General features: G+C 39.2%; 1 protein-coding gene across 2 annotated transcripts in view; it reads left to right on the top strand.

Moving 5' to 3' along the window:
* The window catches only part of usp43b (ubiquitin specific peptidase 43b), a 44,494-nt gene that overhangs the window by 4,188 nt on the left and 12,423 nt on the right, over positions 1 to 27,883 (top strand). For both annotated transcript variants that reach the window (XM_057346532.1, XM_057346531.1), the window contains exons 2-8: positions 3,838 to 3,990; positions 15,199 to 15,302; positions 20,783 to 20,875; positions 21,476 to 21,611; positions 21,897 to 22,041; positions 23,349 to 23,514; positions 26,321 to 26,432. In XM_057346532.1, the coding sequence (XP_057202515.1) occupies positions 3,838 to 3,990; positions 15,199 to 15,302; positions 20,783 to 20,875; positions 21,476 to 21,611; positions 21,897 to 22,041; positions 23,349 to 23,514; positions 26,321 to 26,432 (909 nt within the window). The remainder of the gene's footprint in view (positions 1 to 3,837; positions 3,991 to 15,198; positions 15,303 to 20,782; positions 20,876 to 21,475; positions 21,612 to 21,896; positions 22,042 to 23,348; positions 23,515 to 26,320; positions 26,433 to 27,883) is intronic.

Here is a 27,883-nt window from a genome sequence, read left to right as displayed (position 1 = left end):
AAAGAACAATGGCGATAAATCTCTCTTATGCTATTTCCTATTATAAATATGGATAACATAAAAGAATATATTAATAACAGTTTGTTTTCAAAATATTTGCTATGTCACAGCATAGGACACATGTACGGTATATTTGTCAACTTCCCACCTAAAGTTCATGGTCACACTTTCATTATCAAGATTTGCATTTTATTACAAATGCAAATTTATAATTAGCCTTTTTATAACCCTTTCAGGTAGAATGATCAAAAACCTATTCTGTATATACGGTATAATTTCAACAACAACCAAAAACCATTCAATAGAACAAATAAGTGTAACCCTACATATCACGAACATCGTCTTTGACCTCTCTTAACTTTCTGCGAGGAGTATAGCAGTTTCTCTGTCATGACTTTTAAATAAGAGAGGTTTTCGTTCGATAAATGTAGTATTCGCATTGAAGTTCTTCTGAATTCTCCTTTGAGGGTGAAGCACCAGGGGAGAGAAGATTGAATGGTGAATACTATTATAAAAACTAGAGTTTCATTCTTTTGAAGACGGGTTTAAACTGTGACCACATGACTCACTTTCTCACTATACGGCTAATGTTAAGATAATCTCTGTCTTTGCGGCCTCGTAATATTATCTGACATCTTCTCCCAGCTATGAGATTGGGTTAACATGGTTAATAACGTTTATATTTTTATGTCAATCAGCATTGCAGATTTATAATTTGTCACAGCTTTCACAGCTACTTTTAACCTCAAGTAAGGTGAGACTTGATATGTACTTCAACCTTTGAGACTTTAGTTATGTAAGTGGCTTTACGTTGTGTTGAAATGAGTGTACTATGGCACCACTTTGACTCTGAATTATCCAGAGCCCTAAAATCAAATGTGATCTGGCTGATCTGGTTTTGCTTCATGGCTACTCCATAAAATATCCTGACTGTATAGAACTGTACTGTAAAAAACATGCTATGTTTAGTACTGTAAACCATACCGAGGCTAAACCTAAATTGAAAGTTTACACGGAGTGGCAACTCCCAAAGCAAACAGAGACTACTTTAATCGTGATAAACATTGTGATAATGTACTGTTATTATAGGAACTGTACACCCAAAAATTTACATTTGCCAACCCTCATGACATTACACCCCTGTTTTTTCCCATGGAACACAAAAAGGGAATTGTGTGTTCACATATGTCAATCTGCATAAAGGACAAACAACGTAACTTTATAAAAGTAGTACATATTACATCCTCTATATTCCAGGTATTCTGAAGCCTGATATGAGGTTTGTGTGAGGAACAAATTGAATTCTAGATTGTTATTCACAAAAAATTCCCACCTCTGAAACTCTCAAATCTCATTCTCAATCTTGCATATTGGAACCGGTTCATCACTTTCTGCTGCAAAACAGTAACTTTATTAGAAAAAGATAACAGCATATGGGTTCGGAACAACATGAGGGGAAGGAAACAGAATATTCATTTTCGGGTAAACAATTTCTATAATGCACACAGGCTTTTGTTGCAACATAGATGTGTGTGGTTAATGTTCACATCTTATTCACTTTATTATGTTATATCGAAGATCAATGACAATATCAGTAATATCAATTTTCAATGACTGCCTTGAGGTTGCAAAAACAACTTTGTAATGTAGAGACATGAAAATAAAGTATAAGAGTTGCTAGTTGAGTTTCTGGTATCTGCCAATGTTTTTCATGAGCGCTATTTTAGTCATCACAGATGTTTGAAGAGAAATCTTCGGTTATTCATGTTCACAGCTGCTGTCATGACCAGCAGGGAGTGAACATCATTCACTGTCTAGCAGAAAGCAATTGAAATTACAGCTGATCTTCACTGTATATCAGTGTCAAACAAACTGTACTGAGTCAGACTGAACTTACGACTCTGACAAAAAAACTAAAATTGACTGCATACAAGAATCAACACATAGGCCACACAGAACCATACGCGTCAATCCTGATTCAGAATCCTATATTAAAGCAATAAGCCCCAAGAAGCAGTGGGTTACAGTGCATTTTATAACAGCTAAGGGCGTTGTCTAAAACCCGTAGCTGTTATAAGATGTACATAGATGTATATAGATGTACTTTTGTAAAACGGTAATTCCATATGCTTAGCAAGGTTTCATAAAATAAAGTAAATAAAATGATATTTAGGCTATGTGGTGCGGTCAGCCGTTATATATTGGGGTATTTTATAATGGCTTAGAACTCCGCTCAGCCAATCAGAATCAAGGACCAGAACTGACCGTTTTATAAACAGTTACGTCCATACAGAGTTCGGTTATTACCGAGAATGACAACTGTAAACAACTCACCAAAGCAATTCCAGAACACATGTAAAGTATAAACAGAATCATATTGTGTAGAACTAATAGGTGTCTTCGACAGGCAACGCTGCGCAACCTATCAGCGTATGATATTAAAGTACCACGAGAACGGACTGCTCAATATGCTTTCGAATCGCTCTCGCGGTGCTTTGGTGTCACACGCTGATCTGCTTGCGGCTTTGCCCAGCACTGCAATAAAACGAACACACCTGTCACGCTGTACAACGTGGGAGCTACACTAGTGTCTCACTCTCATGTAGGTTTTACGTGTTTTACACACCTAAACGGACATATAGAGAATGTGACGCTACGTCACACTGTGTTGAATGCTGCGCCATCTTGGGAGGATCGCTGCTAGTGCGTTCAATGCAGTGTTTTGTTTTTCTTGTTTGATTAGGAAACACAACTATGGCAGGTCGGTCTTGCTGTGTTGAAACCCACAATAGCATTACGCAGAGTCGTTCAGGAAAAGCCCCTGTTTTTTTCACTTTCGATTTCTCTATATATCAAACAAAACAAATAACGGTATGTATCAAAACAATAATAGCAGTGGAGTATGATCCTCCCAAGATGGCGGCGCCACTGCAACATGCAACATAGGGCTTGACGTCAGCTTCACATTCTCTATAAGCTGTGTCATCTAAGGGTTTTACATCCAAGCTCTGTTCTCCAATTCATTTTGTAATTTGGTGTAAATAAAACAAAAGCATACAAGGCCGCTGTCAGTTATAAGTAATATGCTCGATTGGACCCGTATGTTGAATAACGTCGTGTCAATTGACATTCCGGTGTGATAGGAGTCGCCATATACTTGATATTTAACCTTACCTGTATGTGATGTGGCATTTGCGAGAATAGAAAGCGGATTTGTCTGCATTATTGTGTCACATATGAGTGACATTAGAGGTAACGTTACGCAAATCTAAAATTCAAGCGCAAAATAACATTTAAATCTATATAGACATACATAGACGCTACATTAAGCTTTTTGGGCCGTTGCTACGATGGGTCAATGGCACCGCCATCTTGTGGAGGTCAAGACTCTTATTTAACACATACGAGTGAATGGGGGAGCTGCTCTTTTCTGAATACAATAACATTTACATTTCTCAACCGATTTCAAAGATTTACGATCTACGTGGCGTACAGAAACTTTTCGTCTCCAGTTACTTATAGTCTTGATTTAGATATGGAAAATTATTTATTGGCAAGAAATTGATTTGACCGTATAGTATTGTATAATATATATAATTTGTGTGACTGTGACATGTGTGTGACTATTTAGAGAGATGCTATGCAGGATGTTTATTGTTTGGGTATACTTTAGCATTGGCAAACACTGCATACATCATGCAGAAAAATGAAAGCAAAGAAGGTGGTAACATCACATATCATGTTGTTTAAAGTTTCTGTAATGTAGTGTAATTTTTATCAGTCGTGCCTTTCTAGAAACAAATCACATGAATGATCATTGTCTTGTCTTGTCTCCAGGGCACTGTATCTAAATATGGAGCTCAGTTCCGGGGAAATTCCCAGCATGATGCTCTGGAATTCTTACTCTGGCTCCTAGACCGCCTCCATGAGGACTTCAACTCGTCTTCCACCTTCCCGGGTGGGAATAGCAAAAGTAAATCCAGCGGAAAGGTAAGAATGTTTCTTAGAACCTGTGCTATACCTGCCTAAGGCTTGAAAATATAACCAAATCACAGCTTCTGTAGTGATGCAATACCACATATAGTCTGACTCAAACTTGCCTCAAAATGTCATTTTTCTCATTGTTACGTTTTTTATGCCACAAACCACTAATCTTTACTTGAAGTATTGCAATGTGAGGAATATCATTATTTTACAGTCTGTTTGTATGAGATACAGTTTCAGTGGCTACATGAACCCCCATATGACCAAATAGTGTCACCTTTGCCATCACAAATGACTTGGCAAGGTCAAGGTCTCATCTACCTGCCCCAACATTCACAAACAAGCTCCCTCTTGTTCCCCCGTCGTCCTCTTGCATGTGACCTTGCCTTGGTATTACGTAGATGAATATCAATGGCTGTGACCTTCACAGGACAAAACCCTTGGGGAGAGGTGCTGTAATTAATATGAGCAGCCATAACAGTTTGTAGGTATCCAGCCGTGTTTGACCTCATATTGAACCACATCACCATAGCAGCAAGATACGGAAACCTCCTGTGATAGAGGGAATGCAAACATCTGTTTATGAGGTTAGAGGGATCTCTCACGTATAATGTAAAATGAGGGTGATAAACGACAAGACTAGCACCCATCTTATCTGTTATTGGGGCAAGAAGACTTTCAAACATCATTACTGTGCAGTCTTTCTACTATTAGTGTTCGAAAACATTCTTGCCGCAGGCTTTCTGATATTGAGCTTTAATAAAGCCACTGCCTGATTTGGGATTCTCTGTTGGACTGTTTCAAACAGCTGGAGGATGCACACACATTTGCTAGTTTAGAGACGGAACATTTTTCTAGAGTCACAGTCAAGTGAAGCAGATCGGAACGTAACTGCCAGTGTGAAGTATTTGTGCGGGTGTTTAAAGCTGACGAAGGCGTGGGTTTAAATAGAAAGTTGCCAAAATGGCATGTTTTTTTTTTCAAAAATACAATGGTAAAATTATGTTTTTTGACAATAATGGAAATTATTTTTTTTAGATATCTTTTGGGAGACAAATAGCGCTGAGATTTTTTTTAATAAGGTGCAATTTATAAAACATCTAGTTTACGTCCTATTGGAATCCACAGCAGCTTTTATTGACCTGCGAATCGATCCAGGTACCCAAAAGGGCATCTGGTTTACATTTAAAGCAATCAATCACATTTTGTTCAATATCATGTTTAGGAGCGTGAAGTACAAAATCAGTGTCCCTAGATCTTCTGTATGTCCTGTAGAATTCAACCAATCAGATGACGGCTTCAGAACTCCTGAATTGTTTCCAATTTTGTGTGCCTTATTCATCAGACATTCAGCCAGCTTCGGAGGCCGAGGTGTTCGTAAAAGGGGGCCTGTTTGCAAAATGACAGTGACTAATTCTGCTCTAATTCTGGATGGTTCTGTTACACTCATTTATAAAGCAATAGCCCACAAGCAAGCTTTTACCATCTTTGATGCCTTTTAGCGCAGAATATGCCACCAGTTTCCTGCTGTCGGGGTCTTGGCACCACGCTGGTTCCTCGGTTTGAACTCAACAGCACTTGAACGGTTATCAGATGTGATTTGACGATGATGGTTTTGTTAGCCAATGAATCATTCGTTTCGTGACATGAATTTGAGCAGCTGCTTAGACATGAACAGAGATCTCGGGGAGACTTTTATTTTCTGTGGAGTTATTAATCGAACATTAGTGTTATCGCAGCAGCGTAGCGACTGTAAATGATGGTGTGTTTGTGTGCAGGTGTGTGTTTGTGTCGTGTGCCGTAGTCTCAGGGCTGGTTCAGTTCCTCTGGCTATGCCTGTGGCTACAGTCGGGCTTATTATCTCTGAAAAGCACTTTCATCTCTCTGTTGCTGCCCTTTTTGACTTAACTCGATTCATTATTAAAAAGCCTGTGTTATTTTTCCTTTTAAGATACGGTCCCGTGCAGGCGCGGGGATCAAGGCTTTTGGTATTTCAGCATAAGAACATGAGATATGAGTCTAAAAGGCATCGCAGGGTTAGCATTAGAAATAGGGCTGTTTGAATTGGTTGTAGTTTTCTGTAGTGTGTTTAAATAGAGCTTTCGGTGTGTAGTGGTCTCTAAAAAGTGATAAACCACATTTATATTTTAAAGTTTGTACTAAGTAATGTTATTGCATTAGAAAAAAATTGAGAAACGCTTCATTGTTTGCTAAAAGTGAAAAGGTACATTTTGTTATCTAATACAATAAAAATATTACATTAAAGGTCCAGTGAATGAAATTTAGCGACATCTAGAGTGGTGAGGTTGCAAACTACTTACTCCACCCATCCCCGTCCCTTTCGAAGCACTACGGTGGCTGTCACAGGATTACGATGTCTTCACGTTTTTCGCTCCTTTGCCGAAGGAGATAACGTATTTACTAGGGGTGGAGCCGAACCCGAATACGGTATTCGGAAAGGCACAAATAGCGTGTTTTTTACAAATAGTTATTTCGAACAAATACTTAAAAAAATATTTGTATTCGGGAACAAGAAAAACTTTATATCAAAAAGCTGCGTTTTCTCATGAGACCGCAGTGCATGCCCGCATGAGTGAGTGAGTGACATTCATGAGTCGGGGGGGTGAGGTGTAAAAGAGGTGACTGACACAGGCTGCTCCACACAGCAACAGAGAAGGCTCGGCTGAGCGAAAAAAGACTTCACTGCGTGCATCACTATTTTGTTGAATAGATTTTTGTACCTTAACTGGGTTCCGGAGGCAGTTTATAACTTTCGGGAAGCGGAGTTTGATCGGGAGATTATTCCATTACGCTGCATTATTGACGTCTGCAGTCGGGTGCTCTCATGTTCGCTCTGTTTACTAGTGATGGGTCGTTCTTGAACGATTCGTTCGAATCTTTAATGTGACTCGGGAAGAACGAGTCGTCTTAGGGAGTGATTCGTTCAGTCGCGCATGCGCATTGCGCAACATTCTATGGGTCCTGTACTGGAATTCAAGAAGAACGAACGATTCAAACCCGAAGACTCGAGAGGTGAACTAATCAATTCTCTTTCCGGCTCTGACTGCATTGGTTTAGCTTACGACGCTGTCACGTGATGAACGAAGGAGTCAAACCCGAGGACTTGTCAGATAAGAGGTGTGGTGAGCTAATCATAGACTAAAGACCCAGGTAAACAATGAATTAATCTTTTCTGTTTCTTATAGCATTATAGTTTTGTATTGTTTGTAATGTGATCAACGTTTGCATAAGTAGTAGATGTGTTAGGAAAGTAACATGTAACATTTTAATTATATTTTGCTAAAATGAACGAAATGAACGATATGACTCGAAAAAAGATTCGTTCATTTTGCTGAACGAGACTCAAAGATCCCAGTCAGTAAAATGATCCGAACTTCCCATCACTACTGTTTACGTACACTATAACGTAAATTAGAAGTGTAACGCAAAAAAATTTGATTTTTACGCCTATTTTGAATTTTACTCGAATACAAATACAAATACAAATACTTTCCCCCCTCAACAAATACAAATACAGATACAAATACCATCTGCTTTGCACACCCTTAGTATTTACGAAACTTGTCTTTAGAGCAGTTTGTCTGTTTAGGGCTACTGTAGAAACAACATGGCGAATTCCATGTAAGGGGACCCGCGGTGTATGTAGATAGAAATAGCTCATTCTAAAGTAATAAAAACATAACGTTTCATTTTGTAAGGTCTTTACACACCTCTGAAGACATAATTATGTATATTATATTGCATTTCTGTCAATAGATCCTCTAAAAAATAACACAAAGCGCCTTTAAATTTGTCTAAATGTTTTTCGGGGTAACTAAACAATACTTGGGGTCTAGGCCTCAACATGAAATCGTGAAAAAATATTCGAATGCTAAAATGTGATGTGTGTCTGTTTCGTGATTTTGAGAATTTGATGTGAATTGTGTGGATCAGTGTTGTTAGGTTCTCACTTCATCCTAAATTTGGCCACCCACCCAGAGTTCTCCGTTTCATTGCATCAGGAGTCAGCCGGAGGTCACAGGAACTTTGTGTACCTCCACAGGCCTTATTTATGAGTCAGTGCACATCCCAGAGCGCAGCAGAAAAATGTCTCCATACCAGAGAGTGTAAAGACACTGATTTCAGACCTACTCTTGAAGACATACATAATACATGCTATGATAGAGGACGACAAGTGCACGCTTGTAAACAAACCGTTCGAACCCTCCGCTGTGCGTTCTTTCTCGCACACACTTTGACCCCCGGGCCGCTGATTTTTGGCATTCTCTTTGCTGTGTTTACTGGGTATCGCTCTGGAAACGGAGCTGGTGTGAAGCCATCTCTCAGCGGGATGAAAGGAAGCTTTGTGAGCAAGCGGATGAAAGAGGGGCTTGTTTTGCACATACGGACAGAAGGGGAGATAGAGAGAGAAGTGAGCAACTCCACTGCTGCCTCTCATAACAGGATTTCAAATTATTTACAGTGATGTCATCAGGACGGAACGTGTGGACTAGGGATGCACGAAAAATTATCAGCCATATCGGTATCGGACATTTTTAATGTTATTGGATATCGGCCGATAATAAAAATGTAGGCCGATATATTATAGCCGATAAATCATAAAACATTTCCTCTGGTTGTACTTCTTCAGCTGCATGCTGCTCACAGTTAAAATACAGTACAGTACTGTCTTTCTGTCGTGATCATTCACTTACTGCTATTAGCAAAAATTTGTTGATGGTACAGTATGTAGATACAGCATTTATGAATGTGTAAATTATAGGAACAAAAGTACATTGTTTGCTTTCTGTCTTGAGACCTGTTAGACGTGTGGCTAGGGCTGTCACGATTATGAAATTTGATTGACGATTAATTGTCTAATAAATCATTGCGATTATGACGATTAATTGTCTGTTTTAGGGTTTTGGCGATTATGACGATTAATTGTCTGTTTTTGAGCTTTGACATTTAATTCTCATAGATTTTTGCTTCAGCGATTGAAACGACCATATTGTTCTGAATACAAGACTGTGTTTTTTTCTTGGAAATACATCGGAAAAAATTGGGTTTCAAAGGTTTAGGCTTTTACCTGTCAATAATACAACCGCCAAATACTTGTAAATTGATCAGGTGTGAATTGAAGCCACCATTAAAATGCTATCAGTCATAGAAAAGCTTCTAGTCTGTTTTTTTCTCACTTGCAAGACTACAATAAAATTTTACTTGTGTGTTAATAAAATTTTGGTAGACTGGTTTTCACACTGAGATTTGCTTAAATAATATTAAATTGTACTGCAGGTAATTTGTATATGTTTTAGTTTTTTTTTTTTAAATGATTGTGTTGTGGTGGTACATTTTACAAGTATTACCATGCTTTAGTAACAATATATACACTAAAATATGCAATATGCAGATACACTACAGCGCCCCCTAGTGTCTTCTATAGAGATGTGCGATAATTGCGATGATCTGAAACCATCGCGATGAGGTCAAACAATCGCGATGAGACGATTATTTAATAATCGTGACAGCCCTACGTGTGGCTATTAAGAACATTTTTCTGGGTTGCTCTGGAAGAGCATCTATAATTTGTTTATTAAATAAAAAATATACCAGAAAAGTTTGAAGGTTAAAGAATCGTTAACCATTATAAAGGAGGCTTGGTACATGATTTTCAGGGGGGGAAAGAGAACTAATGGTAACACTAATGGAGTGTTTTTAAATAAAAGCAGTTGTCCACTTTTTGCCTTTTGTTTCAGTCTTAGAGAATTTTATATGAATAATATTAGTAATATTTAGATACTGTATATCGGCCAATGTATCGGCTTTCAATATTATTGAAATGATCAGTTATCGGCCAAAATTTACATATCGTGCATCCCAAGTGTGGGCCGTGTCGTAGATGACCAGCAATAGTAGTGCCCGGTTTAGAGGACATGATATAATATGCAGTGAGAAGTAGATAAACATATAGATATACCGTATATGTTTGACGGTAAACAATGTTTAGATTGTACATCAGATTACAGATTAAAAAGACCACAAATGACTCTTTTAATGAAGCTTCTGAAAACCAAAGCATGGATGTTTTTGATTCCATGCCTTTATGCATCCTATACACTAGAGTAGCTCGTGCCACCCGCTGATGTTTTCCACGGTTTTGTCATTGTAGTCTACATCAGTGATGGAGGTGAGTCAGAACAGGAAGCTGCCAGAGGACTTCTGGCATAGAGGAAACCACCTGCTGTCAAACATCTGCAAGACAAAGGAATTGTTGTTGAGTTTCCGGCATCAGGGAACCTCTGAAACTACCCAGGGGGAAGAAGTAGCATGACGATATCACCGCCCCGCGAGTTGTTTTGCTTTCCGTTCCATTACAGGTGCCTTGCGGAGGTAGAGAGGCTTTCTGAAGAGCTTGTCATTATCATTCATTTCACATACTTGCAGACATCGACAGGGAGAGGTGAAAGGAAATAAATGCTTCTCTGCATCTAGTTCTGAAAGTCTGCCAAGACCTCTTCTCTGCAGAGGACCGGCTTTTCTTTTGCCTCTCTCTTTTTATCTCAGTCTCTCTCTCTCTCTCTCTCTCTCTCTCGCTGTGTCTCTTTGTATATTTGCCCAGTGGCATCTCCATAGAAACCAGCACAGCGTACGAGCAGAGAGTTGTTGGAATAGTGAAACGTTGCCCACCTCCAGAGAGAGAATCAGACATCATTTTTGTGCACTTCTTTATTGGACTTTTGTATTTATAGGTGCTTCACTTCCTTTTGCGTTTCCTTCCTCGCTGGCTTAAATCTGTGTCGTCAGAGCTATTCACAGCATCAGACGTGTCAAACCGGTTGGATAGCAGACTAGCTGTGTAATATTTTTTGATTTGTGTGCAGTCGTCTCACATTCTGTGTTCCCACAGACATTCCTATGTAACGTTTGAAAGTCAGCCAAATGGGATGACAAATAAATCAGGTCCTGTATTCTCGCCACACGATCCTGCCTTTAAAACCTGAATCGTTCTTTAAAACCCGAACTACTTGTTTTGTGATACTGCGTCATTTTTCGAGAATGCACCTTTTCTTTACAGGAATCTTTGCATGACTGAACTTACCACAGAAATGTTCAGATCCTGCGATTGGAGATCTATGAAAGACTTCTGACTGGTGTGTAAACACTCCTGAACCAGTCTAAACACTGCCTGCCCAACAGAGAACCTTGCTTACGCTGATTGAAGGCTGACATTAGCATAGTAAACATCCACGTTTCCCGACTCATCGTTCAACGCTCTCTCTTTGGTGGACTGATTCATCAGAGTATATTTGCACGGTTAATGCTCAATTGCCATTAGAAAGAAATGCAAACAAAAGCAAAACGTTGTCACACACATAGATTTACTCTAGTCATCATTATTCATTCCTTCTGGGATTGCAAAGACAACAACCATGATACGTATCGCAAACAGAAATGTGACGGTGACATGCATATAGATTTATAACATTGAACGAATTTCGATCACATTCCACCAAAAAAATCAATGACAGGAATGGGAAAAAGATGAACTTGACTTTATGAATGATTGTTCAGATGTTGTTTCCCAGTGCTTCAATGTTAGATTTTTCCTCTTTCCATCTTTTAAAAGTGGGGATATTTTTAGTGCTTCTAAGGAATGGGAGGTCCATTATTCATCAATCGTCCGTGTAAGTGTGGGCATTTCTGTGTTTCAGCCTCTTTTTGCTCATCTGAGCGCACTGAAATGGTCCCTCCATAAAGTACAGCTGTGTGATTTTTATCCCATTACCGACGGCGTGTTTCAAACATAGTTTTTCTTTATATGTTGAACATTTGAGATTAAAGAGCATCGAGCACCGAAATTAAAATCTTTGGACTTACCCTCCTTGAGGATAAAAAGTCTTGGTTATAAGAAACAAATACCGTCCTGCTTCACCTATTTGCTAAATTAAAAATGTATATTTTCACATTCATCTTTTTTATTCATTTTTAATGTCTTTAATATTTTTGAGGTTAAAGTAGAATAATGATAAAAATACTCAGCTTTAGTTCGGCTTATTTTCTTTTTTGAAAAAAAAAAAAGGAATAGCTTAGCCTCAAAAATATTCTCTCATTATTTACTCATCCTCATATTCTTATGATTTTTTATGCTTATGCTTTGTTTGAAAAACAAAACATAAGCAGCTCGCGTGTTGCATTAAAATGTGGCCTGTCTGGTTTTACATCAGTGATGAGAGTGAGTACACGATTAAACATTGTTGTTTTTGGGTGTACTGTTTCCTGAAGTGGACAAATGATTGAATAGTGCAGGTGACTGTTGCTGAGATGGATTACGTGCCCTTATTTGAACTTTAACCAGTTGGGTTTAACTAAACGTGCACAACAGTTTCATTCATCTAAGTCCTCAAAATCAATGGTGATTTTATGAAAGGTCGGGTGAAGTGACCCTTCCTCCTGATCAGGACACGTTTTTCAACTCGCTGTCCAAAGTGACACCTTTGGACACCACACGTTGGACTCTTCCCTATACCAGTTCACTTATCCGCATGGGGTTTTATTCAGATCAGTGGTCATGCTGTGCATTTATCCTAAATCAAGACACATTCCCAACTCAGGGTCTCAGAAGATAAAGCTTGCCAGCCCCTAACACTTATTAACCACGCTGGGCAGGCAGAAGAATTTAGTGAAGTGATAAGCTCACTTGTTGACTAATGGCCTGCAGTCTTTTCCTCCTTTTGCCATACACAGATAACAATGGAATGTATCCATACAACAGTGCAGTTCTTCAAAGTGAAGCGCTGGTGGGCCGCAGCAACGCTGTTCTCTCTCACACTGACTGTATCGTCTGTATCTTATTTCCACTGGAGAAAAGTGATGGAACTTGGTTGCATTTCTTAGGCAACGGCTTTAAATCAGATTTTATTGTTTGCTGGGAAGAGACGATCTCTGTGTCCCAGTTTGCAAACTGTTTGTTCTCAATAGTATTAAAGGAGTAGTTCATGTCAAAATAAGCCCCATTGACTTATCATGGTAATTTTTATTCCTACTATGGAAAGTCAGTGGGGGCTTATTTTGAAGTGAACTACTCCTTTAAAATAGTATAATTGTAAATTCTTTCATCATTTACTTATACTTGTCATTCAATGACTTTCTTTCTTCAACATAACACAAAAGAAGATATTTTAAAGAATATTGGTAACAAAACAACACTGGACACAAAACCACTGAAACATTTCTCAAAATATCTTCTTTTGGGTTTCACAGGGAAAAAAAAGACTCATATACATATTTTGAATGACATGAGGGTGAATAAATAGACAGAATACTATTCTGAAAATGCCTTGATTAAGTAATAAATTAAATAAGTGATGCTTCACTAAATAGATAAATTAATTAATTAAATGAACAGATAAATTAAACTACACCCATCATCGTTCAGCAAATGAGCGACGGTTGTGTTAGTATGTCTCTTTATGTTCTCTTTCCCATAACAAAAAACAGTACATACTTTTAGGGCATAGAATAAGACGTTAAAAAAGGATGCAAGTTTCTAAAACATGTCAAGCTAGAAACGGCATGACTTTTCAGTTCGCTAATGCTGTTCTTCTGTTCTTTTTACAAGTTTCCATAATTACGTCAGCGACACAATGAGCTTTAAAGAAAGAGCCCGGAGGATTTGTCTCTCTTTGTGCACTGGAGAGCCATTCAGCATCAGATTGGCTCTAATTGTTAGCTGAGGAGAATTAAGTACACTGATGCACGAAGAACGAATGAATGAGAAAAGAAAAGGGATTAGAAACAGGAGTGATGTTAACATCACATGTTCTGGATGGTCAGAGAAAAAAAGGTGTATGGACGTTCTGGATTATGCGAACTTGTTCTCGGTTGTGTAATATAAGGGTAAGGTTTCATTTATACAGTGGTAAAAATCTTTCTCACAAGAGCTTTGTTGTGGCTTTAGTTTCTGTCTTGCACAACAACTTTTCAACGCTGAATTCCAAAGCTTTCCGTTTTTCAGGACGAGGCGTGATGTGACTCAGCTGTCAGCTGGGAGTCATGGGGAGTGTCTTTCTCAAAAGTTTTGCCTTGCAGACGTCTTTGAAAAGAACCCAGCAGCTGAACCAAACTGCATGTTTGATACGCCACATGTTATCTATGAGCAATGGAGAATAAGCATGAAACTGTACACACATGCAACCATTTTGCTTGACCTTTTTTCAGCGTTCAAGCGTTTTCTTCGATTTCAGCTAAACATGAAGACACATCAATAAAGAATTGGAAACGTATTTAAAAACGTCTGCTTGATCAGAACGTTAACTGATCGATCAATAATGTATGAAAGTTCAAATGTACTGTGCAAACCTCAGATATTGGTTATAATGGTGAATCATCATACTCTCACATACTTGGTACGTGATACACGGTTAATTTGTTTATATCTCCGTGGCCTTCACTTCGCTTTCATGTTATGATGAAACAGAGTGAAACTATTTCAGCTGGTCATAGTTTGTATACCTGCCCCGACCCCCAGAGAGAGGTTATGAATCCGCACATGTGTTTGTGATCTTTTCCCAAACCTCCTAACTGCTCTGTATTTTTCTTTATCTCTCCATCTCGTTCGCTCTCTCGAGGGTGTTCACTCATTAAACTTTTTCACGTGCTTTAACGGACATTCTATCTTGTTTTTTGACCTTGTCAAGTCCATATCAATCCTCCCTGTGGCTCTTATCTTCCTGTTGTTTTTTTAAGTGGTTCACTATTGCCAGTGAATGAAGCAGTTTTGAACAGAACTCTATGATCTAGAATGCATTGTTTTGCTTTGCCATGTGGGGTCGATAGTCTATGTGTGGCCCCGTCAATGCCATCTTTATGCAAAAGTTAGGGAGTCTTACTCTTCTTTAATAATATTTTAGAATAATAGTACGGCATCAAAACAACAGAAATTAGGTTATGACCTCAAAAGTCAGTTATGTTTTATTATCTTCAAAGTCTAGTCACTCTCTAAACATTATAATGCTGTTTTTTCGTGTCTCACCCTGAGATGCTTTTTATACAATATTGAAGGACTTCCTGTGCATTCTGGATTCTTATTGGTTCTTCAAAATTTTTTGCATGATATGGCGATATGTACAAAACGATGTGTATGCCTTCCGATCAAAAGGTTTCTTGAGAAACATTTCTGTTGTAAACGGGTTGTTTTGCTTTTTATTTCAGGATCTTGAGGACGATGCGCTTGCCTCTGATGCTCTGAACCAATCTCAGACGCAGCCTGGTGTTCGGCACAGCTTCGTACAGGAGCATTTTCAGGCCCAATACAAGTGAGTGCGTTGCAAACACACATGCTACATAAACTCATGACACCCACCGAGAATTTAATTGAAACTAGTTTTAATGAATGCTGGTCCGCGCTCGTCCTTTGGCGGAACTATCAAAGTGAAACTGGAGCCAAAGAGCATTCTTGCACCAGCTTCCCATATCCGATCCGACCCCCTCCACTTTAGCATCTGCTATGAGATGTGATGAATCATATTAAAGTTAACTCCTGCGATAAAGCCCTGTCTGTTCCCACTGTCCCGCTAACTGTCTAGGGTAGCGAATATTATAATTGAATTCGTGGTGGCGGCAGATTAGGGAAGAGCACATGTCCGACTGCACCAAGCTGTTCTTGGACAGAAGATCCAAGCCGAGCATCATCATCAACCAACTTCAGTCAGGCCAGATGGTTTGTCCGTCCACAAGGGAGCCGTGTTTGAAGTCCCCATGAAATACGTCTCTAATTTTAGTGGAAACTCTAAGACAAATACCTCCAGTCAGTTACTGTGTAGTTGTGTAGATGACTTATGCTGGGTTCACACCACACGCGAACAATCGTGTTCCTCGCTCTTTATTATTCACGGGAAAAGTTTGTTATTTTCACGTTAGTGTCGCGAGCTGACAAATATTTTCAACTTGTGCGGAAGACGAGATTGAGGCGCGTTCGCGGCAAAAGCACCGCCCAATTCACGTCATTCGCATCGCCTGCCACGAGTTCGCATCTTATACGTCTTTGCATTGACTTTGTATGTAATTTACTCGCGCAAATCGCTTAATTCGCTTGTGAACCCCCCATTGGGCTGTGTTTCATTTGGATACACTATGTACTCAATTCAATTCAATTTTATTTATATAGCACTTTTCACAATGTGCATTGTTCCAAAGCAACTTTACAGGAGAAAATAAGATACTTTGATTAAAAGTTACTGAGTAAATGTTTATGAAAAATAGGGAGAGCTTATTAGTTGTGATTTAGGAAATTTCTTTGTTGAAACTTTTTAGGTCTAATTTTGTCTTATTTTGTGATATCAGACAACAGAGGAATGTTATAAGCAGGGAAAATAGTAATGGCATAATGCAACTGAGTGCAGCTGAGTGCAGTGAAGAGATGTGTCTTTAATCTAGATTTAAATTGGGAGAATGTGTCTGACCCTCGAATAGTATCGGGAAGGCTAATCCAGAGTTTAGGTGCTACGTATGAAAAAGCTCTACCCACTTTGGTGGATTTAGTTATTCTAGGTGTTATCAAAAGTCTGGAGTTTTGAGATCTTAGAGAGCGTGATGGGTTGTAGTGTGGTAGAAACTCTGTTATGTAGGTATATAGGGGCTAAACCGTTTAAGGCTTTATAAGTAATTAAAAGAACTTTAAAGTCAATACGATACTTAATGGGTAACCAGTGAAGGGTTGATAACATTGGGGTTATGTGATGGTATTTTCTGGACCTGGTTAGAACTCTGGCAGCTGTATTCTGAACTAACTGTAGTTTGTTTATTGATGATGCAGGACAACCACTAAGTAGTGCATTACAGTAGTCAAGTCTTGAGGTCACAAATGCATGAATAAACTTTTCTGCGTCAGCAACTACAGCAAATATTTCTTAATTTTGCAACATTTCTAAGGTGGAAGAAGGCTGTTTTTGTGATTTCCAAATGACAGGTTGCTGTCTAATATAACGCCTAGGTCTTTAACTTTACTTGTTGGAGTAACAGTGCAGCAAGTAATATTTCTGTTTTATTGGAATTTAAAAGAAGTAAATTACCAGTCATCCAATGTTTTATATCTTGGATGCACTCTGGTTTCTGGTTGAAGGTGGCAAGCCACAGTAGCTAGCTACAAACTTTTTGCCTCCCTAAACTTGAATTTTGAGTTGTATTTATTGGACAAAAGAGAAAACACAAATAAACAGAATTCAATCTAAAATTATACTTTTGTTATTTCAATAGATATTGCAACAAGGTTATCGTGAATTATTTTGGCCACAGTCGCGAATAGTGAAAATCTGATATTGTGACAGCCCTACTAATTTAGCTACAGGAATATATCGTTCGTTTTCACTCCTCTTTATTTTTTAAACATTTTAATGCAATTACTTTCTAAACGAAGGTACAATTTTAAAAACGAGCAAAACTTTCAGACTAGCACACTTTATCTCTCGCTTTTCTTGGTGTAGTGAAGGTACATTTTTCTTGTTGTTCTCCACTGAGGTACATGTGAGCAGTCTGCATCACTCTTCCTGTCTCGAGCTGTTTGCTCAGCTCCCCCTGAAGTTTCAGACATAATTACATTTCTTTATAACTCTCCCTTTTTCCTCCATCTGTCGGCTGACGAGTTTGTCCATTTTGTGTTTGTTTTACGATGGATCTGCGACGTGTGTCGGAAATGACTGTTTATCACCCAACTGCTTACAAAAAAGTTCCGCACAAACACCTGGTCCAACCAAACAGCAAGCCTCGGCACGCAAACATAAATATCGCATCTGCATGGACACGACAACGTTAACCAAAACACTGATTAAATGTGACTCAGTGTCTTATTCTTGAGAACGGTAATAAAAACAACTGCTTCTGTTGGATGAAGCCACATGTTTTCTCTTGTACTTTTCCATCAATAGCAGGATGTCGTTTCATCAATGTAAATCATGACAAAATTGTTATAAAGTTGTGTAACACATACGAGTTGTGTAAAGTGCACATACATGTATATATTTAGGAAATATTTGCATGTATATACAGTATTTATATATATATAATTTAAATGATATGTATATGTATTCATTTTTATATTTCATGTTGGTGGGATCTGTGGTGTCCCCAGATCCCAAAAGAAAGCAGATGAATTTTAAAAAGGTCTTTAAACCTGAGCTGATTTCAGTTTCAAAAGCTGGTTTTGAATAAAGAAACCAGCCAGCATGTTTCAAAACAGAGCTGGTCGAGCTGGTGTAGCTAGTTTTTTCAGTAGTGGAATGATGGGATTGTCATAGGGTTGGGCAATGTCTACCAAATTGGCATCGGACGATGCCTACAGTGAAATATCGCGATGGACGATGACATGTATATTAGTGTGGTATATCAGTTTGCTAGATGGCCATCTGCCAAAACATTAAAAACAATTATATCAGTGCTCCAGACTGCGACCAAAACATATTTTGTGACCAGTTTTCAAGACAGCATGATTTTTTTTCACAAGTACTCGCACATGTACGACCTGCAAATATGGAATTTCTTCCAGTTGTTATGTGGTAAGACGAGTAGATCGTGAGCCCACCAGTGTAGGCCGTGTGTGTGCGATAATTCAACTGCGCGGGTCAGTTCAGGTCGTCATTGACAAGTTTACACACACACAACATGAGCGCATTACTACGATTCACTGTTTGCGTTCACTTTCTACGTCCGTCTCCGTCACGTCACACGCGTCGCGCAGCTTCCAAATCCTACTCAACTGCGGGTAAGCATGAATGGACGAGCTCGACACATGCGCAGAATGTCATACTGTGGACTCGGCTGTCAACATTTGTCTTGGGAATGTGCTATACGCGGACGGGATGTGCGGACAACCACGGACCCTCCTGATGACGAAAATTGCATCATGCAGGGGAATCACGATGCCGGCCCAACATCGTGATGGCTGTCAGCCATCAGCCATCGGCGATGGACGATGTCATCGTCTATCGGCCCAACCCCAGATTGTCATTCTTTGTTTGCGATGAGCTGTGCTAACCATTCAACAAAAAAGAATCTGAGATTTTAAATGCACAAGGTGACACCTTCTGTCCTGCGGCGTGTGTTGTGGATAAACTAGTTAAAAATGCTTCAGTCGCAGCTTAAGAGTAGAGCCCCAGATTCCTTGCGCTTGCTCACATGTCCTGTTTGGAATTTAAATGACTCGCCTCTCACCCATTCGGCCTCAATGTCAATGTAGATCAGGGCGTGAGCGTGATTCACGTCAGCGTCTTCCAAATATTGAACAAGTTCTTTCTGTTGTTTGGATGTGCACGGTGCATACAGTTCCATGTTTATACGGCGAGTGACATAAGGTCTTTCAGATTTATTTTAGCAGTGTGTATTTGAACACATAGAGATTTTGATTTGTACAAAAGAGATAATTGTACAAAAGGAAACTCCTTTACAGGAAGTCATGTTTGTGGTGGGCAGCTTACATACCCCAAGTGGTCTCATGCGGTTTCATAGCTTCATGTCTTTACAGGGTCACATGATCAGGAAGATGCTGTGTTTTGAATGATTTTGCAGTAGACTATGTATATTATGGGCAGTATGGGAATTTTCAGTATTTGTATGTGTTACATGTATGGGATGAAATGTAAAACCCTAAATGACCGCAGGTGCAGACATTGTCAGGATGAGCACTCCCCCTGCTGGGTGTGTCAAGGTCCTAAATGCAAATTGATTTTTTTTATTTATATACATGTGTTTTAAAATGAGTATTCTATTGTTTGATGATCTTTTAGTTTTTAAAATTGTTGAATTTTTTACTGCATCGGAAGCGGGGCCACAGAGACCTGACTACTGGACGGATGGGCCTATTAGAATAGTCTTATTAGAAAGGTTTTTTTATATCGTTTGAAATTGTTATTAACAGACATTTCACAATATATGAATATTCTAACTTTTCATATGAATTTATTTCATGTTCTTTATGTAACTGTGGTGTCTTACCACCATTTTGTATTGTGTTCTGGGCCATGTTGATTTTGTATTATTGTGTGTTGTATTATGATGAGCCATCTTTCCTGAAGCCCACACAGACCTACACAGAAGTAGAGCAGAGCTGCAGTGTTTGTATTCAGACAACAAGGGCAGCTGATGTGTGTTTCCTCGAGGATAAGGCGCTCGTGGGCGAGCAGCAGCCGTAAAGCTCAGATTTATGAAAGTGACAGCAGTTAAGTCTTCTCATGACTCTTGTCAGCTGGCTGAAGATGAACAGGGCTTCCCTTCACACTCTCTGTATCCACCTCTCGATATTTATCTCTCCGCCTCACACACCTGGCAGGTGCCAATAGGGAGAGGATCACATCTGATGTAATGTTGGACAGTTTTCAAATAATAAATATGAGTATTTCTGTTGGGGCTTTGCAACAAGGACTAATAATCAGAATATGACTGAAGAATGTGTGTGCATTTGTGTGTATATGTGGGTCATCTAAAACAATTGCTTTTATGTTTATAATTTATATTTTAAACCAATGTGTTGCCTGTAAACCTTACGGGTTCGACTGGTGATGAGCGAGTAGGTTTGAAGTCATGCATTCAGTTAATGAGTGGCAAGAATGATGCAAAAAACTGCAACTGAGCATCAGTTTGTGTAGCTTCTATAATTCTTTCCTGCGCTTCCTGTGACATCACTTCCCTTTTCCACCGGTTTCCTTTAGGCTCATACAACGCCTAATAGCTTCATTGTGTTTGTGTGGCTTGTATTATTTGTTGTATTTCTATTTATGTGACTAACCATTCGATTCCTCTTTTTTAGGTCATCGCTCACATGCCCTCATTGTCTTAAGCAGAGCAACACATTCGATCCGTTTCTCTGCATTTCTCTGCCCATTCCTTTACGACAGACGAGGTGAGTATAACTGTACCTAGCCGATGAACATGTCACTGAATGATGCAGAATGAAACATTTTTGAACTTTTTGCATTCATTTGCTTTGTATTATTCTGTAGAAAATATGTTATATTGGTCAAGTTCATACTCATTTCAGTCGTGCCTTAAACAGAAACGAGAAGCCAGTAAAACTTTTGAAGTCGGTCTCTTTTCCAGGAATTCTTTTAGCATCCTTTGAGACTCCACCCTCTCTTTCAGTGTCTGGAGTGTTCAACCTTTAGGTCATATTGTGTCGTTTTTGAAACGTATTGGATGTATTAACTTCCAAGGGAAGGAGTGGAACAACCAATCAGATTACAGTGTTAGCCCGTCCCACTGTAACTTGAAGTGCCCTATTTACAGTATATCTTTTTTTATTATTCACAATGCATTATGTGTGTGATTATCATTGTCTAAAAATATTAAATACTGTATTAGTGATTCATTTGATATGTGAAATGTAATCACCACCATCTCATCTCTACGTATGTTTTGAAGCTTTATAATGCAAGATTTTGAGAAGCTCTTTATCAGGGAAGCTGCTTTTAGATCACAGAAGGATTTTGTTCCCCGTCTGCAGGCCGGTGTGCGTGACTTTGGTGTTCAGTAATAAAGGGCAGAGGTATTTGCGAGTGGGGCTCGCTGTGCCCCTCTTCGGATCTTTGGCATGTTTGCGCAGGATGGTGGCGGACGAGGGCAGCATCTCTCCTGATCAGGTGATAGACCTCATGCGTGCACACCATAAGCTACAGTTAAATGACCTGTTTGATACAAACCTGATTTGTTCTACAAAGTTAAATGTATTGCATGGTTTTAATGCTACTCTAATTTAATATTTCACAAAATGTGGTATTTGACTTTTTTCTTTTTATAACTATGGTCTGAATGATTTCCATATACCTGTGCCATAATTTTTTTAACGGTATTCCAAGCCAAGGTACCTCGAAGAATACCACGGTATGCTGATTTGATATAAAACCATGACGCTATTCTCTCACTAGGTCATATTGACCGAGATCTACACAACGGGCTTCCAGCGTTCGTTCTTTGATGATGATGATCTGACCAGCATAGCAGACAGTGACATCATCTATGCCTTCCAAGCTCCGCCCCATTACATCAGGGGAGGGTCTGCACGGATCTCAGGTACATGTGGGAATCAAACATAATTCAGATCTTTATGGATATTTAAAGTAGGAAACTAGTAAATATCGTAGCACTTTTGGCAATTAAAACATGAATGTTATTTGGTTTATTGCGTTACAAGCTACAGCTTTTCTCAGAGCTTTACTGATCCATTTTTGCGCTTACTTTTAACCGGTCCCAAGAGGATTTTTTGTGATTTACAGGGGCCTAGCAGGGCAAACAAAGGTCTAGTTGTGGACAGTCGTGACCAAGTTTTGACAGAAACCAGTGTCCCAAAGCTTTATATCGACTTTGGACAGCATGCCCAAATCTGTGCTCACAAACTGAAATGCTAAAGCACTGCTGCAAGTATATCACTTGAATTGAAGGCACGTGTGAAACCGGGTTCTGTTCGCTTTTAGTGGATTTTTCTCTTGGCTTCAGGTTTGTGTGTCCAGAGGACATCTGTGGAGAGCAGAGGTGTTTAATTAAATATCTCCTGAGTTATAATACACAGACCGCAGAGCTCATAGAATGATTAAAGACATCACGCACTCACCTCAGCGGTCTTCATTTTGAAACCGGATATGAAAGACCTCCAGATGGAATTCTGGGATACTGATGCCGAGCCATAAAACCTCCTTGATTAGATACACGAGCATCCCTCCATCTGTGCATCATAGAAACATGACCTTTCGGTTGAATGTGTTTGCGTCACGAGCACATCGCCGATCATCACAGTCAAGACGATTACCCGTAAATCACACGTTATGATGTCACCGGTTAATGTTGATGGTGAGTCATTGAATGAGGCTTCATCAGGATTGAAGATGACATTGGGATGTTGCGCGTTTCTCCTCATTATACGCTAATGAACAGTCCGGTTGTCGAGATGTCGAATTGATTGATGCCTGTGACTGAGTGTCGCTATGCTAGCTTGACTCATATGCTTGTTAGCTATAAGCTGTAAGCAGGCCTAATGGGAACATGCGCATTGGGAAAGTTTAAGATTTAGTTTTGTGAATTTTTATATTTGGGGAGCTATTTTAATGCATCTACATGCCTGCTGCCCAGCCATGATTTATTTGGAGGAAAACAACATATGACATCTATTTAGTGTATGTTTGTGAGGGCTGGTGTCAGATCCACCCTACTGTGTTCAGTCTGTCATCTGCTGTGCTCCATTCCTCTCTCTCTCGCTCGCTCGTTCTCTCTCTCTCTCTGTGTTTCTCCTTGCGTTGCAGCACAATAAAGTTTGACATTATTTTGACGATAAATATTTTGACGAGTTACAAGGTGACCTGTCCTTGTGTCTACCTTCGTCGCAGGGTTCCACCACAGTCTTCCGTCCTCCCCATTTATCTCCGGGCCGGAGAGTCAGAGACTGGCTGCGTCCGGAGCGTTGTCCTCAGAGTTCCTGAACCAGGCTGATGGGATGGCGAAGATCCTGCTGCTTGTTTGTAACACAGCCGAAGCGGGACAGCAGGCTGCCAGGTATAACAAACTGACTTTTATTGTGAGGTGACGTGTTGGCGGGATCCAAATGTTGCGGGTAAAGCTGGTTTGGTTTAATATTACCTTCAGGCTTGGATTAACGCACAGGCTTGCCTAGGCTGCAGCCTAGGGGCCCAACCTGTTTAGGGGCCCCTGATTGGCCAGATTTTTTTTTATTTTAAATTTACTTCAGCGCGAACAAAAAATAGACCTATTGCTAGACGGCATAGCGGCAAAATGTCCTAAAGAAAGTACTAGTGGAGCACAAAAACGTGAAATACAAAGAGCAGCCTAGGGGCCCCTCACCCAAAGTGCAGCCTAGGGGCCCCTGACCACCTTAATCCGCCCCTGATCACCTTATTTACTTTTACTCAGCTGCCCAGGGATCTTTTGACATTCATCAAAACCATCACGGTCCATCACTCAGACTTTGACAGTGATGGTTACAGAGCGATCAATATTCTCTAAGGGCTCCTGAAATCGATATGTTTCACTGTCTCCTATGATGTGTTTCTCTTCATACTTGAATGAAACTGAGAAACTTGGAACATATGGTTCTCTTATAGAGGGTGTAGATGTCATTATAATGACAGTGATGTCTTTGTGAGTTTTTTCTCCAAGGACCGACAAAAGTGACGTTCCCTGAGTAGTTTTTGCTCGTGCAGTTGTGTTCCTGAGATCTTTAATTGGCAATTTCTAAATATAGAACATGAGTCACCTTACACAGACTAGCCGTCCTTCAGAAGGACATAACTGCTCAGGGTTTTAGAACATAATTGCAGCCCATCATGAGTGTTATTCTGCTTTGTGAAATATTAGGGTTTTAACCCTCCTGTTATGTTCGGGGTTCCTAAAGCAACTTTGACATCTTCTGAAAGGTATCCTGATTGTATTTATAAACCTTGAGTCTTGAAAATAGTCAGCAAATACAGTTATACAGTATGGTGATAACATAAATACATGAAAATCATTTGAACAAGAACAAGAGATTTTTTATTTATTTAAAAATGGGTAGCATCTATGAGAATCAACGGCTTCTAGTGGTCAAAAAACTCGATATCAAAAAGTTATAAAGCTGAAATTTTATTTCTAATATTAGGTAGGTTAAAGGTGCCGTAAGCGATTTCTCTCTGCTGGAAAGCCTTCGCCATAGTACGACCCGCGGGTCCTAACGCGTCTCCGCTGCAAAGTCTTGATAATATTAAATGACTTTTATCCTTCGTTTTATACTTAAAATCCACAAACCTTTTACTTTAATGTAATAAATAAGACATCTCTCTTTCTACAGTCTTTCCAATGCCCGCTTGCTCTCTCTTACCTCCTTCAACATGAGCGGACACGCCCCTTACTGCTGATTGGCTACAAGTTTGTTTTGATGCTCGGCCCAAAAAGCAAACAACAATGTAAAATTGAGTCATTTATCATGTTAAATCATCATCAAACATGTCGGGTCAGTATAACCCCACACAATAAATCATGGTTAAGATTTTCACATACCAGGAGTTAACTCGTTTTAGCTAAAGCAACTTACAGTAGGGAACTTGCTGGGAAATTCCCACTGTAGAGCATTTTAGAGATACTGTTACAGGAAAGATTATAGAAAGAAGATTATAGTGTTGACGGTCTGCACTATGCAGATTTCTACGCCAAAGGATCAGCTTTGCCAAAGATCATAAAGATGTTCTGAATATTTTTGCAGCATTAAACAGTGAAGATTTTCTGTAAGTGTGTATAGATGTTTCATCTTTTCCTGAAGAACATTTCTGTCCGGTTTGTTCTTCCCGAGGGTATCCATGCTAAAGTTAAACCGAATTTTAGAAACCTGCTATCTTAAAGTGATACTTCACCCAACCATCATTTACTCACCTTCGAGTTGTTCCAAATGTGTATAAATATTACCATTTTTTTTGTTCTGTTGAACACAAAAGACAACGTTTTGAAGAATGTAGGACAGCAAACAGTTCTGGGGCACTTTTGACTACCATTGTTTTTTTCCTACTATTGGAGTCAATGGGTGTTGAGATCTGTTTGGTCACAAGCATTCTTCCAAATATCTTTCTCTGTGTTCATCAGAACAAACACATTTAGAACAACTCGGAGGTGAATAAATGATGACAGAATTTTCATTTTTGGGTGAAGTATCACTTTAAGTCCAAGGTCACCTTTATGCGACAGGTTTAGTGTTCTGTATGGGAATCTGAATCATGATGTTTCTCTAGTATGTCAAATCTTTTAAGTCGACGTGAAATCAAGTATTGTCAGAAAGACAGACACATACTTCATATGTTTTTAATTGGGTGAAAACTCTGTCATTGCGTCAGTCAGACAAACATCAAAGTGCTGGAGTTTCAGATCTGAGCTCAGAATCTGTGCGTTTGCTCTCATGGTCCTTCTGTCATGAAATACTTGTTTTCAGCTACGCAATTGTCACATTCTGCTTTCTTTTGTTTGTTTCGTCTCTTTTGTTCATTCTGTATGGGTCCTATTGACAGGATTTGTGTGGAAATGTGATCACTACCCCCCCACAGCAAAAACAAAAAAAAACTCAGAAGGGTGGTGTGTGTTTCAAGGGCATTGCTGATGATGTTGAACTGTAGAGTTTATACGACTTGATTATTGTGTCCAGAAGAATTCACAATAACAATGTTATCACAGCATCTATTGAAAAGTTTTTTTTATGGTGAATCAGTGATGCTTTCAGTCAGATTCATCCTTAATGTTATGGTGAACTATTTATGATATTTTAATATGACTCGAATTAACATTACCTTAACATTACACTAATATTATGTCTGTGTGCCTGCAGGTTTGGTCCTCCGTTTCTGATGAGAGAAGACAGATCGGTGTCATGGGAGCAGCTACAGCAGAGCATCCTCAGTAAAGTCTATTATCTCATGATCAATGGATCACAAGCACAGGTAATACATCATCACACTCATGTAAACACATGCATGAATACATTTACAGCACACTTGTTTTTATATGGCACATCTAACTGTACTTTAAAGATGCTAACGCATTAAAAATACAAATTTTGAACAGATGGTCTTCTGTTTGATTATACAGAGATGTTCCTGCATGAATTAGATCAGATTAGATTAAATGAACCCGAATTGTCATTATGCAGGTTTACAAGTACAAAACAAATGTTCTTTTACATTTATTGTTTATGCAATTATCACATGTTTTTTCCCCAAAATATATTTATGAACATTTTGTGCAGATACTTCATGGCAGATGCTTTAATCAAAATTCATACATGTTTTTAGCAGTATGTGTGTTCTTGATTATGTATATTACCTCATACATATATTAGATGATATGTTTTATAGCAGAAATATTTGAATCTGATAATATGGATCTAAATAGAAGAGCCTCATCTCCATTTCTCAGATTTCTTTGTTTTCGGCGTTTTTGTCCGGCGAGGCTGCAATCTGATCCGCAGAAGTGATTTGCTGGCTGCTGCTCTCAGCAGCTGGTCACTTGATACTGTATGCATTGTGGGGATCCTTTGCCAAGCCCACTAAAAACTTCATGCAAAGTGGATATTACAAAAAAACACAAGAGTCACAAATCAAGATGATGTTTCAGGAAAGTTTGTAGGGGCCTGATGACATTATCAGATCTCAAAAGTTTCTACAGCGTTCTTTGGAACGTTTTGTTCTTGTAGGGTTTTTGTAGTTATACGCTGCCCCCTGCAGGGTGTTTTATAAAACACCAGTCAGTTTACAGTTCTCTCTACATTTAGCATCATCAGTCAGGTTTGTGGACCCCTGGGGGTCTGTGAGAGATCTGCATTGTTTCTCACTTTACTTCCCCCTTCAAAGTCCCAAGATGATTTAAAATAACTTTAAATAGGACACAGCGGCCCGGTTTCACAGATAAGTGAAAAAAATCAAATTGAGTGTCAAAAGTATCTTAAAATATATCAGTGCCACTGTTTTGTCTCGAGATGCACACCAGTAATGTATTCGTCTAAGGCAGTGGTTCTCAAACTGTGGTACTTGAAGAGACCCCTAGTGGTACGTGACTTGACAGGACATTTAAAAACTCTGTTCTAAGGCATTTTTATAAAAGCGACATAAATATCTTAATTTATCTAAGGCACAGTCCTGGCTTAAGCTAAGCCGTGTCTGTGAAACCGAGCCAGCATGTATTAAAATAAGATCAATTCTGTTCATCAAGATGTTTCATATTGCTTGGTTTAAAAATATGGTTGAGATCCACGGCTTTATAATGTAGCCTTTTCATTGGTCCTTAAAGAGATAGTTCACCCAAAAATCAGCTCTGTGTGATTTTTTACTCACCCACGTGACGTGAAACATGTTTAGAGAACTTCCGGCGTCTTCGGAGCACAAATAGAGATATT

The sequence above is a fragment of the Triplophysa rosa genome, linkage group LG11 (assembly GCF_024868665.1).
Source record: "Triplophysa rosa linkage group LG11, Trosa_1v2, whole genome shotgun sequence".
Classification (NCBI taxonomy): Eukaryota; Metazoa; Chordata; class Actinopteri; order Cypriniformes; family Nemacheilidae; genus Triplophysa; species Triplophysa rosa.
Note: the sequence above shows the minus strand (reverse complement) of the source record. Positions and strands in the feature narration are given on the sequence as shown.